Source organism: Betta splendens, chromosome 4, assembly GCF_900634795.4.
Source record: "Betta splendens chromosome 4, fBetSpl5.4, whole genome shotgun sequence".
In the NCBI taxonomy this organism is placed as follows: Eukaryota; Metazoa; Chordata; class Actinopteri; order Anabantiformes; family Osphronemidae; genus Betta; species Betta splendens.
Window position 1 is genome coordinate 6870390 of NC_040884.2, and position 20651 is coordinate 6891040.

Here is a 20651-nt window from a genome sequence, read left to right on the forward strand (position 1 = left end):
TTCTCCCCCTTTCCTTCACTTCCCTTTGCTTCTCTTACCCTTTCCTCCAGGGCGGCTGTCAGACAGAGACAGAGGCAGCCAGTGAACTTCTCATTGCTGCTGCAGCTGACAGCAGGGAGCCGCTGGGATTGGACGAGCGGCCACAGCCGCCCATCATGCACAGGGGCAGCCTGGCTCACAGGTGTACAGCATCTGACAGATAATGGCCGATAAAACCCGGGCCAAGCAGCAGCTTGTGGGTCGCTAGGGAATGGTAGGGGGGGGGGAAACGGGGGCAGACTGAGGGGCGAAGGGCTCCGACAACTAGTAGCCTTTACTTAACCACAGACCAGCCGGACACAGACCCCCACCCACACACAGCGGTGAAGGACAGACAAGGTCATAGGCTTCAAATCTCCTCAGAATTATTCCTGCAGCTCGGTCCACACCTGGAGGAGGTTGAGGCTGATTCTGAGCTAAACACAAAGTGTCGGTGCAGCTGCTCTGTTCAAAAAAGCAGAGCACAGCAGCCATCTCATGTCTAACGTCCTTATTATTTACTGTATGTTCTACTTTCTGTTGAAAGAGCTCAATTAAACATCTACTTGCCACTGTCTTGTCAAATCTGAGCAATGCGTAACTTTGCCTCAGGGGAGAAAAATAACCAAAAAACATCCCCCAACCCACATATTTCAGCGGGGACAGACAAACGCTTCCAAGGATTTCTGCGTTGGCTATGAAAAAGTATGTCACATGTCATGCGTCTCCTCTGCCGTCCACGAGCAGGATGCTACAGGAGCTGATGTGACAATGGGAAGCGCAGCCTATCTCTCACCGCTGAGACACATTGAGCTCCGTGGAGGCAAAAGCAGTCAAGACAAATCTGGCAATCAGCTGCTGCGTGGTCTCAGATGCAGGCTGACAGTCCACCTCTGTTCCCACTGAGCTGTCGCCGCTGAGGAACAGGAAAGCAGATTTTAAAGCTTCAATAGACAAGAGCTTCAATGGACACGTGCATGGGATTAGAAGACCAAAATGTGATATTCTGCTTAAAACTATGATAAACAGTAGTTTTATGACACACTACTGGAAGCATTGTTACAGTACTTCAGTAACAGTAACATGTCTTCAGTACGGTTGTAATTGGCTTGTTGATGCGTTGAAACAGACTCTGAAAATCCATCTGTATCATTCCTTGATCTCCAATAGAGGTCAGTACAAAGTCACACACTCATGCAGGAGAGGCAGAGTTCTAAAATGGAGAAAGTCTGAAGTTGAAAGTTGAAGTCGTGAGAGAAGGTCTGTGGACGCTGCAGCTGAAACTGTGAAATGGCATCAATAATGCATAACAATTTTATTTTATGCGAACAGCCCTCTACATACAATTACAGCCTGCCGGGCGCACAGATCTGACAGAGGGACTGACAAAACGCAGGAAAAGTTGATGGGCCTGTACTGCAGCAGCAATAAGTATCTTCAGGCAACGCATACAGACATACACTGTATTTTGACAGGCTGGGGAATACTCTGTGATGAACTATTTTAGCAGCGTGACAAGTTATCGTTACTCCTGGTAAAGTATCCATGTGGCTGCAGACGTACTGTATGTGCTGTAAAGTTTAGGATCCTATAGGCTCAGAGGCAAGGAGATGGAATAGGGCTCGAGCAACACAGATATAGCCAGTTGTTTAGAGAGACAAGGTCCTGTCACACACACCACACACACACCACACACCACACACACAAACACGGTCCCAGAAAACTCAATCCACCAGCCATAAACACGGAGACAGAGGTGGCATCAACCTCTATTATCTAGTCCCTATGCTGCTAACACAAAAGGCTCCCTGAACAAAAATCCAATCAGTCCTCTCTAGGAGGATTGCTCCACCAGCAGTGCTCAGCAACACTGGTGGCTGTGCTAGCGACAAAGAAATAATCTCAGAGCCCACAGCCTGTTCACAGCCTGTTTACTGCCTCCGTCACTTTGCCCTTTTAGAAGGAAGACAGACACAGTCTCCACTTCTGTTGTCATTTACTGTCCTCTGCATTTAACACAGGACTCTCCCTCCGCTTCTGCATGCAGAAACATGAAACGCATGCCTGACTGTGTGTACGGGGCGTGAAATTATAGTATTTATGACAGAAAATATTTATTCAAAAAACATTAGTAAACATGAACAGAAAATATACCTTCAGGCATATTGAATTGAAGTCATTATTTAATGACAAATATTTTCCAAATCCCTTCCATATGATGCTTCCCCTTCCACCCTCCCTTATGAATCATATCTCTCACAAAGCTCCATCTCTTTGTCCGCTAAATTATCGCACTCGTTCTCCATTCATTAGCATGCTGCTGCTTCTTTAGCCACGCTGCTGAGAAGCCTTCAGCAAAATCAACTGGAAAATACTCAATCTGAGAAGGCCGGCGCGCTCCTCTCCTCCCTCCATCCTTTATCTCATTCTTTGTTTGTCTTATGTGTTTTTTTTACCACATCAAAATGGAAGCATAGTTCCACATAATGAAAAGAACCAAGATAAAATATGCAAATTCCCAGAGAAAGAATATAATTAGGGCAATAATAGGAAGTTTTGTTTTCAGAGCTGCTCATTTACACAAAGGCCTAATAGTATTTTTTTAAATAATGTCATTTCCTTTTTCCTCTTTCAAGGAGCAAAGTCCTGTGCTCCATTAAAAACAAATGTCTGTAGCTCTAAAGTCTGAAAGTCAACTAAGCTTACATCAAGCCATCAAGAGATGTCTTTGAGCCCACGTGTGGCAGGCCTGGAACCGCACAGGACAGAGCAGAGTTAGTTCAGAGAATAAAATACTGGACATTTGTAAGTAGCCTTAATGAATAAATGGGAGGAAATAAGATTCTTATTTTCCATCCTATCTCTGAGGGGGACGGTTTGGTAGATCAGCTAATGAAAGTCTGCACAGTAACCGAAAAGGGGGGTAGGAAAAGTATAAATAAAGAGCCACGATGCTCCTTTTTTAAGTGGAACTGATACCAACACACAAGAGTTTAAACATAGTTCATGTAAATCATGAAGCACACATTTCATCAGATTTAGAGGCAGCAGGGAAACTCTAGCAGCGCCAATTTCACAACCACACTCCAGGAGAGCTATTTGCGAAACGATCAAGAAAGAATACATCATATTTGAAAACAATAGCACCACCACAACACTCATAAATACAAATCACTAAACTGTTGAAACAGCTGCCCGGAGACTTTCATCTGGAGCCACGTAAGCCATTAAATGCTAAGAGAAGGCTTGGCTGTCGCATTGCTGCAAATGAGAGAAAACCCCGTTGACCCCACATTCATGCTGCACACAATTCAGTTTGATGTGATTCTTAACTTATTCTGCTTTGTTCTGATGCACGGCATTCAAACAGGGAGCCGCTGTAGATGATGGAGAGAAGACCTGCTGCGATCTTACACTTAAAAAAGTTAAAGTTTGACTATTATTCATTGACTGTACATTTACGGTCAGTTTCTGAGGCTCGTCATATTTAACTGAATGAATGTGTGCGGCAGGTTGCTGCAGACTGAGCTTCTTGCATTGACTCACTATCAACGGCAAACCAATTTCCACGGCTCCTTTTTTTCCTAATGGTGTGTTTGTTTTATTAACTGCTGCTGCTCCTGGCAAACTGAGTTTAAGCCACTTTAAGTGTCACCGTGGTAAGAAACTGGTTTCCATGTTCCACTGTATGGACGTGTATGTGAAGTCTTAAAAAGCTTTCATCAGTCTATTTTAGCACATACAGTAGGATGTAATGGATCTAATTTTATGATGCTTTGATCAAATAAATTAGGTTCTTTTTAGATTTGCTGGTTCCATTATTTGCCCCTTTCTCCAGGTGTGGGCTATTTTTCTGCAGTATTTGCTCAGTCAAATTATGTTTTTAATGTTCTTCACAGAATATTAACTAAGGTTAATGAGTATCAGAGCTAAATAAACACACACACACACACACACACACACACACACAAACACACACACACACACACACACGGACATGATAGGAGAGGGACTTCTAGATAAAACCAATTATTTCAAATTGTAAAATGAGGTTTGTTCAACTTTCATGTCCAGGATTTGAATTCTGTTTGCATTCAAAGCATTAGGATCATACCTTTAAGCAGCTGCCTTTCACAGTCATACAGTAGCTCATTACTATGTAAAATAAAAAAAAATTAGGCTGAGATTATCAATATTAGCAGCTGACTGTGGAACATGTGACCTCTGGCACTTTAAAATATGCACAGTGCCTAGATAGAGCGAAACGAAACAACATGTATCAGTAGAGGCAAACTAACAAAGACCATTCTATTCTGCTGTGACAGAATCAGCGAGGAAATGAAGATTCAAAGAGGGAAATGATAGACGGGAAAGAAAGTGAGCGGAGATCTGCGAACTGTCTATTATCTCTATGCTGCTTCATTGTTTAGCCTCACACACACACACACACACACACACACACACCACACACACACACACACACACACACACACACACACACACACACACACCACACACACACACTGGCACATGCATCTGTGCACAAACCTAAAAGTGCATGCAAAACTACACAAGATTTACACACAACAATTCTCTCAAATCTGCCCAGATCTCATGAATATGATTGACCTTTTTCCACTGTAATGCTGAGAGTGCAGAAAGGGGAAAGGAGAAACTAAACAGAGGCAAACAGAGTTAATTTAGAACAACACATTATTGGACGCTGACTGCAGATATGGAAAAGGACAATCTAATCGATAAGCCCAAAGAATGACAACGGCTCCTCAAATCAATGTCTGCACCCCATTTTCTCACTGTGAAAAGACAAAGGCTTCGGTGCGGGTGTTGTTGTTGCTCCGTACATGCGTGTGTGTGTACCTGACGCTGCTGTGGTGGAACAGTTGCCAGGGACTAATCATTATTTAGTTGTGGCGAGGGCTGGAAAGGTCAGCAGTCTGAAATGTCAGGCTGTTGTTCAACAGGAGCCAGATGCAGTCGTGCGCTGCTCAAGTGTCCAATTAAAGAGGGGGCCGAGTGAGGTTTGAGTGGGTCTGCGTGTGGGGGTGCATGTGTGTGAAATAGGAAAGACGCAGACGAGATAGCTGCTGTTTTAATTTTTTTTCTGTGCATATACTGAAGCTATATATTTGAAGTACTCGCACTTGATTACTTATGTGAATGTTTTTCAGAGCAGCTAATGAATGCCATCAGAAACGCAGGCCGACAGAGCAGCGGGGCAGAGTCCTCATCAGATGTCTCTCGCTCTCTCTCTCTCTCTCTCTCTCACAGCACGTTATGAAGTCACTTGAGCCTATTAGTTTGTTCACACCCTGTGATTCTCCCTGCTGTCCACGTACAAAGACGAGGCGGCGAGAGATGAGCGGAGGGAGGAGAGAAAAGGAAGCGGCGCAAAAACAAAAAGGGGGAAGAAACAAGAGGACAAAGGCGACGCGGTGAAAAGACAGAGCTAATAAATAACAGCTGATAACGAGAGCTGCTCAAATGAGTAGAGGAATAAAGCAGAGATGGAGGCAGTTGAGAGGATCAGGGAAAGAACAGAGCACAAACTCCTTCAATTGGCAGAGAGAAGGAGATGGTGTCCTGCCTGTGTTTCCCTATCTGAATTACTCATCTGAAAGCCTCGCCCGCTCTTCATACAGCCATCATAATAACCTTCACCATGTTCAGCGTGTGTGTGTGTGTGTGTGTGTGTGTGTGTGTGTGTGTGTGTGTGTGTGTGTGTACGTCTGGGCCCCTACTGTGAATAGTAATAAGCAGCAGGGCAGGATAAAATATGTCGGCTAAGTTAAGAATATAATAGACTCCCCTTCAAGGCCAAACGATAAAAACAGCCTGAATAATGACCTGCAATAATGTACACAGCTCTACGCTGAGCTCTGCACCGTCAGAGGACCAATCCTTTCAGTGAGAAAGAACCTGGAGCTGTTTCACTCCAAAAGAGAAGGCATGTTCCACTGAGAAGTGAAACATAGAAGTTAACTCAGAGTTCCCCGCGACAAATCACCAAAATGTTCAGCTCAGACACCTGAAAGTAAGGCTTTTAAATGGATGGAGCGGCAAACAAGGACACTTGACTATGAATGCTATATAATCTTTTTGACAAACGCGCGTGCTTCTGGTCATTTCTGGTTGTCCTCTGTCAAACCGGGTCGCTCCGGGACGAGTCCCGGCTCTGCCGTTACGGTTGGAGCTAAATGAACACGGCGCCTACGAGACTCACGCTCGCATTATTCTAATCAAAGCGCATTAGATCATCCAGATCCTTTCCACATATGGGTCTCTGTATCCTCCTCCATCTCCACCTGTTTCTCCTGACCCGTTTTTTTTCAGATTTCTCCTCCTTCTCCATCTCGGTGGATCCCTCATTCTCACAGCTGCCTCTCTGAGACAGGCGCAGACTTCAGTGCAGGTACTTGGTGACATATTTCCATTCAGTCAGACTTGGAGCACCATATGTGTGCCTGACTGCCGCACTCTATAACGTTGAGCTGCATGTTAGATACACTTCAACCTAATTAACACAACTGTGCCCATATTTTAAATGTCATTCACAAACAGGCAATAAAATAAAAATGAAACCTCAACTTTGTTGTTGTGCCCTTTTAAACCATTCCTGAACCTTTGTTGCATCATATGGTGAGATACAGCTCATACAGTACTGTCATGTGTAGCCATGCTTAGGTACTGTATGTGGTACAGTACAGTATGTAACATCCATGTCCGGGTTTCCCAGCAGAACCTTGAACCAAAGCATCACCTGCCTTGGTCTGCATCCTTCCCACAGTCGTCATTTCGGCATTTATTGCATCACATTCAGGCAAATTACAATAACTTGATTGATATTGTCTTGACTGTACATTAGGATTTGCATTGGAGAAGACACAGCTTTGTACTGTATGGGAGACCAGTTTAATGTCCTGGTGATGTGTTGGGGGTTGAGAGGGGAGTAAAGCTCAATCAGGGACTTACCAGAGTTGGTGATGGTTAACAAATCCAGACGTCGTTGTTGCTGAAAGAACCAGAGAAAAGAAGTCAACACATTCTTTATAACTGTCATCACTTCTCATAAATAATAATGCCACATATCTCTAAATTGAAGAAAGGCTCTTGAAATATATATACACCAAATGTCTTAACTCTTGACTCAGTGGTACTTTCGGTAAGCTTAAATTGATGTATGGTGATTTCTACTTTACAGACTAAAGTACTTCCTTCAACATTTGTGTGAGTATGACCTTTGAAAGAATGTGCAATTTTACACTTGATGTCTCCAGAGGCTGAGGAGAGTAAAGGAGGCACTGTAGTAGTCAGGTGCACTTCCTCTTTAAACCGCTCTCTACACACACACACACACACACACACACACACACACACAACACACACACACCACACACACACACACACACACACACACACACTGCAGTAATCAACACTTACCCTCCTTATATATCAGTCCCTCAGGAAAGGAGAGTTACATGTCTGAGGAAAGTGCTTCACACTCACATACTGTACATGTGGCTGAACGAGGCCCACTGTACACTCATAGGTCATAGTCAAAACCAGCTTTTAGGCCCAGATTTCACCACTCTTATTAATATTCAGCTACTGAGTGGAATAAGCAAAGAGACTCTCAGAACACACCTTACTCTCTATCCGCATACATTGCTGCTCCGAGTGGATCCCTCTAAAAGGCTACTACATGTAAACACTTAGTATTTATTCCCTCACTCTGAGGGATTTTTAATAAACAATAAGTGGAGGAGGTTCAACGAGTGCAGAGAGGGAAAAAGTTTCAATACCACAAGTAAGGAGCCAAACACAAGAGTCACGCTACCCCTTTACACATCACTCAGGATGAAAACTGTCAGAGAAGTGTTTATGAGGAATGTAATGAGGAAGAAAACATGCTAGGTCATAGGACTGTGTGCTACTTTAGATTACTCTGCTTTCAGGACAGCATTCCTACAATCTGAGAAAATTTAAAAAATGACTCATGAAAACTGTAGAATGTGCTGAATAAAGAGTCTGCTTCAATTACTGTAGGTGACATGAAATTGGATAAATATTGCACTACTAATGCAATAGCTCTTCATTCATGAATAATCACTTTAATCACTTATTTTTTTATTAACATTTCACGTGTCTTACTAAAGCAAGCACTTTGTTTTCACGGTGAAACACAGCTGGTATACTTTTGAGTTCACCCGAGACAGTGGAAATTCTCAGAGTGGAGAGGCTGTTGTGAGGCCCTTAAAGAGGGAGTTGAGATTTTCAGTCAAGTACTGAAGGGAGTGAAGGGATGCTTGTGTCTGCACTGATGAGGGAAGGTCATACCAGCGTTCAGGAGTCACAAAAAGGGAAAGTAATTCATAACCCTTGCTGCATGAAATGCAGCTGCCTGTACACAACAATTCCCCAAAGGCAGCGGTAAAAATCAAAACCACTGAACACGTTTAGTTTCAGTGCGAAACAGATTTATTGCCACAAGAATCTCCTCGGTGTACAAACACAGTGCTCCCCTCAAAAAGCGTGACGGTGTGAATAAGCACAGATCAGCAGCAGAGGTCGCGTAGATGACGCAGACGAGCTGAGATCACACAGCGCTTCACCTGCACCCTCATTTCACAGCAAACCTGCAGCTTTCAGACGGGGATCCACGGCCGGCGCACACGCTGTTACCACCACCCACGGAAGAAACGGAGCTGCAGCACCAACCAGGGACAGCAGGGAGGGAGCATCCCAGGGGGATAAGACCCTGATTACACTGAACCACACTGCAGAATGAGGAGGGTGAGCCAATCCAACAATATCCAGTTGCTCACTGTTCTTAATATCTCTATTCCTTCCATGTCTTTGTCAGTGGAAGTCAATCTCTCGTGAAAACTACTACAGATAGAAAATATCAACAGTCATCTGCTAATCTTTTGGAAAACATACTTTTTATTATTAGGTGAGACTGAATTATCACTGTGCAGCACCCTCTACTGGGTCTCCAGGTTTCTGCAAGTGAACAAGTACTAGAGCATCATGTGAGCATAAATATGAGTGGCAGTAATCATATTCACACACACTGTGCAGTAGATCTGCATTAATAACATTAATTATCTCTTTCATTTTAAAATATCATTCAGGTGGGTTTCTTCTGAACTGAAGGACTGAAGATGCCTTTGGGATGAGAGGGGAATCATTCTGGGACAATGCTTTGAAATCTACTCTCAAACCAACGAGAATGTCATTGTCCCACTCGCAACCACACTCTGACACACACACACACACACACACACACACACACACACACACACACACACACACACACACACACACACACACACACACACACACACACACACACACACACACAATAAGTGAATGTGTAAGCAGCAGATGAAAAGTGGTGGCACCCCGCAGCCTGCCAGTATGTACAGAGAGATAATGAATCTGTGGTGGAGAATTACAACACGCCGCCACTGTGCTCGCTTCCCACTGCTTTTGTTAGGCCCTAACATGGATAAGGTGCTTAGTGTTCCTTAGGAGAGGGAGAGAGACCAACAGGCACACGCACAATGAGAGGGAGCGGGGCGAACCTGACACACAGAGAATTACATTAGTGAAAGCATTTTAGGGCAGAAAATGGGATTGAATTAATCTTTATCAAACACAGCCAAGAGCAGGGGGATCAGAGAGGATGGTCACTGCAGGCCCGCTGCAACAAAACAAGCACAAGTTAGAAGCCAGGAATGTTTATCACTAAAGATTGATTAGAATCTCTTCACCCATACAAACTCCTTCAGTAGTTGCTAAAAGGGCTCAGAATTAACATTCCTCTCACTGTAACTGTCCCAAAACATGTAATAGAAATTCAGGCTGTCTCACTGATAGTTTATTATTGATGGAGGCTGCACAGCTAAACTAAAGCAGAGGAGAGGTTTGAGATGATGTGCTCCTTAGTTTCAATAGGACATTTATTGTGCGTCTTGCTACTGATTTTCCCAATATTTCAGGTGTTTCACCTTCTTAATTGTCATTTCATTGGCCACTAAGACAGTAGGACCACCATATATACACAAACTGTGCTAATCAGACTGCCCTGTAAGCACCTGTTAAAAGCTCCATGAAGGATAAATCAATATTTGCTAAAATACACTGCCTGGCCTATAGTGGTTTACCAAAGATTAATCTAGACGGGTGTGTTATTAGGTCAGAACACAAGGAAGCAGTTGGGAGTCAAAGGTGACGGCCACTCCAGCTGTCATGGAAGCTCAGCCAGTCAGCGTGGACTCTGGGGCTCTGCTGCTCGCGGCAGAGTCAACAATATAGACCCGCAGACTAGCTACTGTGTGATATGAGAACATGATTAAGTTTTATTTTTGAACTGGTCCATTTGCCCACATCAGTCTTTTATTATGATGTTTAATGGGAGCAGCTCAAATAATGTTCGATTTTTACCTCTATGTCTGAAGTAAATACAGTCTCATACAAATATTTAAATTCTGAGTAAAAGACAATTAACTCACTTTGTGTCTTTATCAGATTATTTTATTAGTTTCTATTAGTGTGACTTGTATACTACTAAAAAACGAATACTTCTAATAATTTAAATGACAGTCACAGCATCACCCCTGGAAAAACATACAACGTTCTTCTCAGTATAAATAGGGTCACCAGGATTCATCATCAGGCTGGGACACTGGGCTAATCTGGCCAGGAGAACGAATGAGGTCAAATTAAGTGACAGCAGCGGGAAAACCATTAATGTACTAAACCCCTACTTTATGACTAAATTAAATATTCATGCACAATCTACCCAAAACCCATTTGCCAATATTTCAGAATTTACTTTTCATATTTGCTGATTGTTATCACGCAGAAAAGAGAGAGCGTGGAAATGGAAGGGGAGAAGAGACAGAGCAGTGGATTGGGAGCGGTGGGGGGTGGGGTGTATCCCAGCCATCATTTTGTAGCTCATTTCAAATTAATTTAAAGTCAATACGGCTAAATTACACTGCCACAGCCACCGTACCACTACTTACACAATATTCAGCTCATTGTGAAAAAGCAATGTGCTGCAGCTGTCATGAAAATACTGACTTTTAATTTAGGAATTCATAAACATAACACCACTATTAATAATCATACTCATTTTATTACCATTTATTTTTTACTGATATTAACCCAGTGTAGTGGAACCTATTTATAACTTTCTTATAAAGGTTAAATGTCTAACAGTTGACGGCTGCTAGTAGATCCAGCACATTTTAGGGCCAGCAGCCAGTCCTACTGTTGTCTCCTCTTAACCCACAAACACACAAACGTCCCCAGTAACACGCAGCTGACGGCCGACGCGGTCGTAAAAAAGAGAATGGTTGTCAACATTATGAGTCATCGCTCATATTTCTCTGGTTTTCTCATCTCTGCTCCCTTTCCTGGCTTATCACCTCAGCTGAGTCACTACACACACACACACACACACACACACACACACACACACACACACACACACACACACACACACACACACACACACACACACACACGAGCAAAGAGGGGGACCTGCTGCACTCGCCTGCCTGTGTGTCTAACTGTGTCTTAGTCATCGTCCTTTAGCAATAAAACAGGGCAGGTGAGGTAAGAATGAGCTAATGGGAAGAGTTTGTGCTACGTTTGGGTGTGACTGTCTGGATCAGACAAGAACTGAGAAAACTGAGGTAATAAAAGGATTTACTGTAAATGGATCCAAACAAGAGTAATACAAATGACAGGGTGCAATAAATGACCCGTCCAGAAGCAAGAAAACCTGAAATAAGATACAGAAGAACCAGGACAGAGGCAAAAATAAAACAAACCCAAGTACACGACAATGAGGTTGAGTAAAAGAAGTGAAAGAGGCCAAAAACAAGAGCAAAAAACATGGACCAGGCTGGAAGCAGACAGTAAACACAAGACTTCATCTATGAATCACTGTACAATACAACAAGACACAAAGAACCAGGAAACAGGAGGGGTGTACATGTATGTGAAGCAATGATGTGCCAATGAAGCAGGAGAGGAAAGACAAACAGGACAAATGAGTGAAGCCAGATGAGACAGTATGTAAAAGAAGGGGAGTGCGTGACGTTAGAAAAGACGTACGCGTTATCACAGAAACGTGACCGCGGCTCTGTTTGCACGACGGCGTCGGTGATGTGTGCCGTGATGCCGAGAAGGGAAGCGAGCGGACAGACAGACAGACAGACAGACAGACAGACAGACAGACAGACAGACAGACACACAGACAGACAGACAGACAGACAGACAGACACACACACACCACAGGACACACACACACACACAGACACCACACACACACACACACACACACACAGACAGACAGACAGACAGACAGACAGACAGAAAGACAGACAGACAGACAGACAGACAGACAGACAGACAGACACAGACACACACACACACACACACACACACACACACACACACACACAGACACACACACACACACACACACACACACACACACACACACACACACACACACACACACAGACAGACAGACAGACACAGACAGACAGACAGACAGACACACAGACAGACAGACACACAGACAGACAGACACACAGACAGACAGACAGACAGACACACAGACAGACAGACAGACAGACAGACAGACAGACAGACAGACAGACAGACACAGACACACAGACACAGACACACACACACACACACACACCACACACACACACACACACACACACACCAGACAGACAGCAGACAGACAGACAGACAGACAGACAGACAGACAGACAGACAGACAGACAGACAGACAGACAGAGAGCAGGGCTTTGTTGCGTGACCAGGAGCCCTCGGTTAAAAATACAACAAACCAAATAAAAGATTCATTCCTTGGGAGAGCAGCGAGCAGCGTCCCGCAGAGCAGAGGAGGGACGGCCGCGCCGCCTGCACAGGATGCACGGTCCCTCCGCTGCCGCCGTTATTGCATCCGTCCAGCGCCGCAGCGGCTGCAGTAATCTGATAATGCACGCGGGCCGATGAAAACGCGGCTCACGCTGACACATGAATATGCAAGTACAGGAAACACACATGGAGCATGTATAGGCCACATAGACAGGCGCCGCCTTCTCATAAAAAAAACTGATCCAATTCAATCTTAATTTCATTCATTATTCATGAAAAGCCAGGAGAAACCCCCACAGGTCAGAGATAACCTGTCACATCTGGATTCCAAAAGAGGACTGAGTCTAATCTAAAACACCGCGTTAGATCCCTAAAATACTGACATGGGAATATGAACCTAAGCTAAGCCTGTAAATACCCAGCTCACCACCTACACACAAGCATGTCTCCATTATGGGTTTCCCCCACAGGAGTTTGTCTGGACACGGACTAGGACATAAAGGCAGACCTTGAAAGTGTAGGTGCAAATCAGATTACTGACGGTAGGTGGGTAATAAGCACACAAATGCACAAAGGCTCTGCCAGGAAACGAGTGTCTCATCACTAGACCTGGTAGAAGTCTAGAGAAGAACACGTCCTGAGGTGGAGAACTGGGTCCACCACGACCGGCCCCTGATCCCCGTCCTCAGAGACGGGACGCTTCATACTGTACACCACAACCTCCAGAGTCCAGGGAGGTCTTTACCTTTTCTACTACCCAGGATCCTTTGCACCGGGTGAACGCTTCACTAGATTCTCCCCAGTTAACACTCTACTGTAGACATGACACCACCAACAAATGTGAAGACTGAATATTTGTTATGACATCATGATATCAATCATGCAGAATCACTGCTTATCACTGAGCAGTGTGTGTGTGTGTGTGTGTACAGTATGCACACTACTGTAATACAGTAGGTAAGCTACAGTTAGAAGCCTTGCTGAGTCAAGAGTTCCCTTTGTGACCTCGCAAACAATCAATGGCAGCGTCTTGACACCGTGGCTCCGTCAATGACTGGAGGACGCCCACGGCATACTCGATGCCACCACCTTACGATTGCACTCAGAAACAGAAGGACTCTGTCCTGTCATGGTTTCCCCGTCGGGCTGTGATTGACCCCTGCCCAATGGAGTGCAGGGGTAGTGACCTGGTATTTACCAGAGAATGCCGGATCAATGGCCTCCTACTAGCAGGCGTGCGATGAGGACAACCCCACAGCAGCTGGGGAGCAGGGCTCCAGGCACGGCTCCATCAACAGACTTGGTTTACTGCTGAATCACCTGCTTAATACGTATTTTACTCGTCCAGAATCTGTTTCCTGGACTCTACTGCTTCCTTTTTTCCTTCAGTGCGCTGATGGCTTCGTTTGAATAGGGTCCACTGCTGTGAGAGGAGTAATCCATGTGAAACTACTATATTAATGCTACTGTATTATCAGTGGAACAATGGTGTGAGGGGATGTTGGTCTCCTGCTTGTGGATGGCTTTAAAAAAAACGGTGTCCTTCAGACAAGTTTAGGAGCGCTAGCGTTTCGTTTTATTACAGTGTGGTCTTTTCTGCTGTGTAGTAAAAGGTTTTATCTCCAGGAAACACTCCAATGTGAATGGTATAGTGGAAAATCCACCTTGGTTTCATAGTCTTATATTTCCATCATTTTCTGTTAGTGGTCTTCAATCAACTGTGAGAGATGTGGAAATGAAACTGAGACTCCTCCATATGGGACTTGAAGCTCTTTCTCTTTGATGTTAACAAACAGCCAAAGTTTTAGTGGGTGAAACTGAAACTTGTGCCGGAGCACAGCAGTAAAGTTACGTATTGACTTGCTGATCTCTCTGTCTTCACACCGACTCTATTGGAGTATCAATAGACAAGACGCAAGGTTGAAAAGTTCACCAATCTCTCCTCCGAGCCTAATTGGAGCTGAAGGTCAGGAGACGTGTATGTTCCTATTGGTTTATTGTCTTTATAGATCCAACGCCAGTGGTAAAAGTGTGTGTGCGCATGCTGTGAAACAATTCTCCTCTCTTGTGTCTTGCTGCCTTTTTCCATTTCAAATTGTTGTTTTTATTTTTTCATGCCATCCCCAAAACAAATTCAAACGTTTGTTATCTTCAAGTAACCAGACAGTGGGAAATATATTAGAAAAGAAATGAAACAAAATATTGTGTGACTAAAGCGTTTTCCACAGCACAACTTTTCCATTTAGCCGAGTTCAATCAGGTATCGGGAATGGAGTGCTGAATAGTTCTTTAAAGCTGAAGCAAGCTGGACTGCTGGGCTACTGGTAATTAAGCGGGACAATAATTAGCTGCAAGTGGAAGAGTGTGTGTGTGTGTGTGTGTGTGTGTGTGTGTGTGTGTGTGTGTGTGTGTGTATGGGGGGGGGGTTGAAGGAGATGCATGGAAACTTGAATGCAAACGGAAGCAATGCACACACACAATAAACTGTGTGTGTGTGTGTGTGTGTGTGTGTGTGTGTGTGTGTGTGTGTGTGTGTGTGTGTGTGTGTGTGTGTGTCAGAAACAGACGACACCCTCTCCAGATGCTGATACACTACGTGGACCAGATGGACGCACTGTCTGGTTTCTCCTAACTTTTAATCACAACCAGCAAACTGTTCACTATGAGGATGAGGCATGAGAGAAGCCTATGCTGCCTCCCTCTCTTGAGCCCCCCCCCCAACACACACACACAACACCACACGCTGTCACTAAAGGGTCAGCTTGGTGCCAATGCAGTGTGACTTGGAAGCTAAAAATCAATTCAAGATTGGAGCTAAACAAACCTACATTGGCCAGAGCAGGTTCCTGGCTCACGGCCTGTTCCATTAGGTGTGTGTGTGTGTGTGTGTGTGTGTGTGTTTGTGCGTGCATGCGTGCGTGCGTGGTCAAGAGGTTGAGTAGTGGAGAATGTCTGATCCTCTCCCGTAAAGCCCGTCTTTAACGGACATGGAGCTGGACAGGGACAGAGATCTAATACATGGCGTTGCCTTTTGCTGATGGCTGGGAGCACTGAGGCATGTGCGCGTTTCCCGTGGCACCAAACAACCACCGCATCAGTTTCATTTAGACGAGTGAAGGAGGCAGGCCGACGGGACGAATGCAGGTGGAGAGCTTGAAGGGAGGACACAGAATAAAAGCAGCCCGTAAAGAGCTGAAAATGTGACGCTCACTGATAAGAAAAGGTGGAAACCATGAATCCAAAGCTTCATTAACTAATACACAATATAAAAATAGTTGTCAAATGCCTTCACTCCAGGCATTTCAGCTCATGTCTGCAGTCTAAATGTCAAACAGACAACTCTTCATCTGGGCATGTGCAGACAAACAAGCCAGTCACACACAACAAGCGTTGGAAGTAAGAAAGGTCTGCAGATAATTAACTCAAAGTGAACGTCGTAAAAACAATTAGGGAACAACAACTGAATCTCTGTTGGATGAACAGTACAGTCAGACTTTCCTCCTCCTCAGTGGAGAGCGTGTGTCTTCCACGGCTGGTGGTGGTCACCATGCGTGGACTCAAGGCCCACTCAAACTTTGCACTTATGGTTTAACTATTCCCATAACATAACAGTACAGGTACATCTCCTGAGACCGACCCTTGTGCATGCGTAGTGGTGCCTCCCTGTGGCAGAGGTTGCACCAACACCAGCTCCATCCCCTCGTTAGCTTCACCCTGCTTTACGTTCCACATCTTACACTGGCCTGGCATCACAGTCAAGGTCTCCCCTCCTCTCAGGAGTCTGTTTCCCTCTCCTGAGATAAAACAAACAAGAAAACAGTCGTCTGATGCATCTGTAATCACCTTAGCTATATCCGCTGAAACTAAGGGCTTTTAATTTGCCGCGCTTTTAATTTGTTTTCACAGCAGTTTGGAGCAAATTGAATTTGTTAATTAAAGCAGCAAAATGAAATGCTGAGCATTATTGACGAGATGCTAATTGGGTTAGTGTGAAAATTGGCAGTGGGGGTGAAGTGGGGTCGGTGGGGGCTAACGAGAGGGTTGAGGGGGGTGCGGCAGGGCGTCTGGGGTATCAATAGGCAAAACAAATCATGTGTGTGTGTGACATCTCCCAGGTCTGAGTTGGCAGTTACAGACACATTCAGTGTAGCATCCATGTGTTTCCACAGGTAGCATAAAGTTCAGGAGAAACCAACGTTAAAGAATCTGTTCTGCATCTGGCCACAAATGCAAGCTCTTCAAATGAGTGAGTATTAGTACAGGTAAGTGTGTGCATATATTGTAACTAGCATGGACTATATGCGAAGTCATTATCACCTGCTACTTACATCTACATCATGACTCTACACACCAGAATCCAGGGCTTGTCTAAATTTAGCCTCCGCATTTAAAAACAAGCAATGTGATTACATGGGACTGATTCTACAGTGGAAACGGAGGCTGACATCTTTGTGTATGTGTAATCAGAATACATAGAGTCTGAGAAGGGTATGCACACTGTACATAATAAACTAAAAATACCTTATCTTGGTCAGGCTTCAGATGGTAAATTAAATCAGCTGATCTCTGCTTTTTAAAGTAAAAGCACATTTCCAGATGAAGGACGTGAGCTGGAAATGGAGTCTATGCTGGTTTATGGAGAGGATGACGCCACAAATACAACACAACTATACAGAAATCCGCATATTAGTTTAGGAACCTGCTGACGTCACCAGACGCTCGGTTTCGTCCCTGTTCTTCTACTAGCAGCTGCCCCCCCCCATGCAGTAAACCCTCTGCGTTTACTCTGATGAAGTCTGCCTGTTGATGAGTCTGTCTGTCCTTGAGGATGATCTTGTATTTTCAAAACACTTTACAGCCACTAAATCGGAGAAAATAAAAAATGCAATATTTTTAACAAATCTGTTAAATAAAATTTTGATTCTTTTAAAACGACTTTCAAGGCAGATTTTTAACATGACAACTCTGCGGCAGTGTGTTTAGTCTTTCGTGCTTGGTCGCGTAGTACAGTTTGTTAATTTGCTTTGTGAAGCTCCACCATCACAAACCCAGACAAATCTTTCAATAACCCTCTTCAACTAAAACGTGTTTCAAACATTGTGACACTATTACGAATGAAATCGCTTCAGAGGAGCTGCATGAGGTTCTTTTTGTCTAGAGATGCTGACTGAGAATTGTGGGAATGAGCAGCCCTGAAGCCGTTCTGTGAGGTGGGCGTAATATGAATAGTCTTCTCTTTTGGTTTTATTGAGTTTGTTCACTGCTTTTTCAGTCTGTTAAGACTTTGTTAACTTTGTTTGTAGAGGTCTTTATAAATGAAAGTAATTAATATCATTAAAGGCTTGAATCCTACTCACATATGGTGCCTTTGAGTATGTGTGACCACTGCATATTCCCACTTGCTCGTACACATGTGGTAAAGCACCTGAGCGAAGCAGCGGCAGCGATAAAGCTCCACGCTGGCCTAATGGTTGAGTATTAAACATCATTCCTTAACCAGCTCATTGACCCTTCACAACTCTGCCGAGCTGCTCGGCACTAAGATCACTCAGTCTCCCTCCAGGCATTTTGGCCCAGTGCACTACTAATGAGAAGAATTCACTCATTTCACCAGAGATCCACACACTGAAGGGCACATGTGTACGGCTGGCAGGAAGAAGAGGTAAAGTGGTAACGCTAAAGGAGAGAAGGCAGCGAAGTTACCGCGGTACAGAAATGAGGAAGGAGAGGAAGGAAAAAGAAAGAAAGAAAGGAAGAAAGAAAGGAAGGAAGGAGAGGAGTGGATGAGGAGCAGGAAGCTGAGTGAGACGATGAGCAATGGTTGAATTAGGGAGGTGATTATAGCACTAATTACAGGCTGAGCCGCTTCATTGATAAGGTTCCAGCCTACACCTGACAATGCTTACTACACTAATGTTGCTAATACTGACACACACACGCGCACACACACACACACACACACACACACACACACACACACACACACACACACACACACACACACACACACACACACACACACACTTACAATAACACTATTTTACTTACGAAACACAGGAAATGTATATACTGTAATACATATGCAAAGCTCTACCCCCACTAATGCTTCACATTTCCTGCTAAAGTCATACACATTCAGCTTTGTGTTATCAGACTAACAGTCGGACGGGATTTCCATTTGAAAAAAAAAAAAAACCCACAATATATGCATTGTGATTCCGAGGTGTAAATTAAATCTGGATAGTGTCTAGACAGGAAATGCAAGCCACATACTTTTCATATCTGACATTAATAGTTGTACAGAATGTGTCTGACTCGTCACTTAGTGCCGATAAGTGGATTTTGTGGCTTTGCATTGAAGATGTTTGTCTTTTGCTTCTTAACCAATTGCTTTCATTTGCTGCAGGCCGGCCTGTTCTGAGGTTACGCCTCTGTCCTTGACCACCCGGGCAAACAAATGGAATGCACTGTAAAACATTTCTACAATGTCTCCATTTCGACCAATTCTATCACATAATACCCCATTTGGAGAGGGTGAATTTGAATGCTATTCATGCTGCCTATTACCAAATGTCCTCATCTAAGAGAGTGCACTCAGCAATAGGAATCAACCTGGAAGGGATTGAATTGTTGGGTGCTCCTGTGTTATGCTGCCAGTAAATATATCTATCTTGTTCATAACAATTTGTGCGTCTCTGTTTTGTAATCATAGAAAGGATAAGTTTGGGGGAGATATAAGAGCGGTTCTTTTGAGAGTGCTGATTACAGCAGGCACCATCTGTGTAGAGCACACAGCTGCCTGCCTCATCAGAATACCTAATATTCCGATGGAGGGGTTCTAAGTACCTGGCAAACCCAAGTAGATAGATAACAAAGAGCCTATTAAATAACGGACAAAGTGGCCTGTGAAGGTAGGGGGTGGGGGTGGGGGGGTGGGAGTGTGTGGTGGGAATTAGTCTTTTAGCTCCACACATGCTCCGAGATGAGATAGCCCCGAGTTCTAATTAAAATTCTCATTCCCATCTAAGGTGGTAATTTTGATCTGAAGAAGAGTGGAAAGTTTGATGTCGTGCAGACAGCCTGCTCCTGCTCCTCCTTCTCTCGCCCTGTTTTTCTCCTTCCACAGTCCTGATCAAAATCAATGCTATCTGCCCAACCCGGTAACACTTCCTCGTCCTTGCTCACCCTCAAAGTCACGCCGGGCCCTTGGAACCGAAACACAACGCTCCCTGATACCAGTAGTGGATAGAGTCGAAACAGAGGATGTTGATGCTGACGACACAGCACACACACACCTGTATGTGCTGCGGAGTCACGTCACCTTTCGACAGAACGCAGACATGTTGTCTGCTGGAAGGAGGGGGACCATAACTGCATGCAGCTTTTTTGCATTGTAGTGACTTATTCTTTGGCTCCCCATCTTTTACCCTCCTTGCTCTCTCTCTTTTGCTTTTCCCCTTTTCTCTGTCCTTTTTTCCAGCTCATTACTCCTAAACAATTATATTGTGGTAGAAAGCCTCTTAGTCGCAGCCTGCTGCTGGCTAAAATGAACACAGTCAGAGAAGAGGCAAGACGATGGATCACGGTGTCAACGCCAAAGTTATCATCACCTTGCTTGATTTATACCTTCTGTGCTTTTTCAGTGCACTTTGCAAACACACACACACACACAGGCACACACAAAGTTTTTTTGCAGATGAGCA

General features: G+C 44.3%; 1 protein-coding gene across 1 annotated transcript in view; it reads right to left on the reverse strand.

The window, feature by feature from the left end:
* Positions 1-20651, reverse strand: part of agbl4 (AGBL carboxypeptidase 4) — a 226899-nt gene that overhangs the window by 96734 nt on the left and 109514 nt on the right. The window contains exon 6 of the mRNA XM_029145963.3: positions 7009-7048. Coding sequence (XP_029001796.1) covers positions 7009-7048 — 40 coding nt within the window. The remainder of the gene's footprint in view (positions 1-7008; positions 7049-20651) is intronic.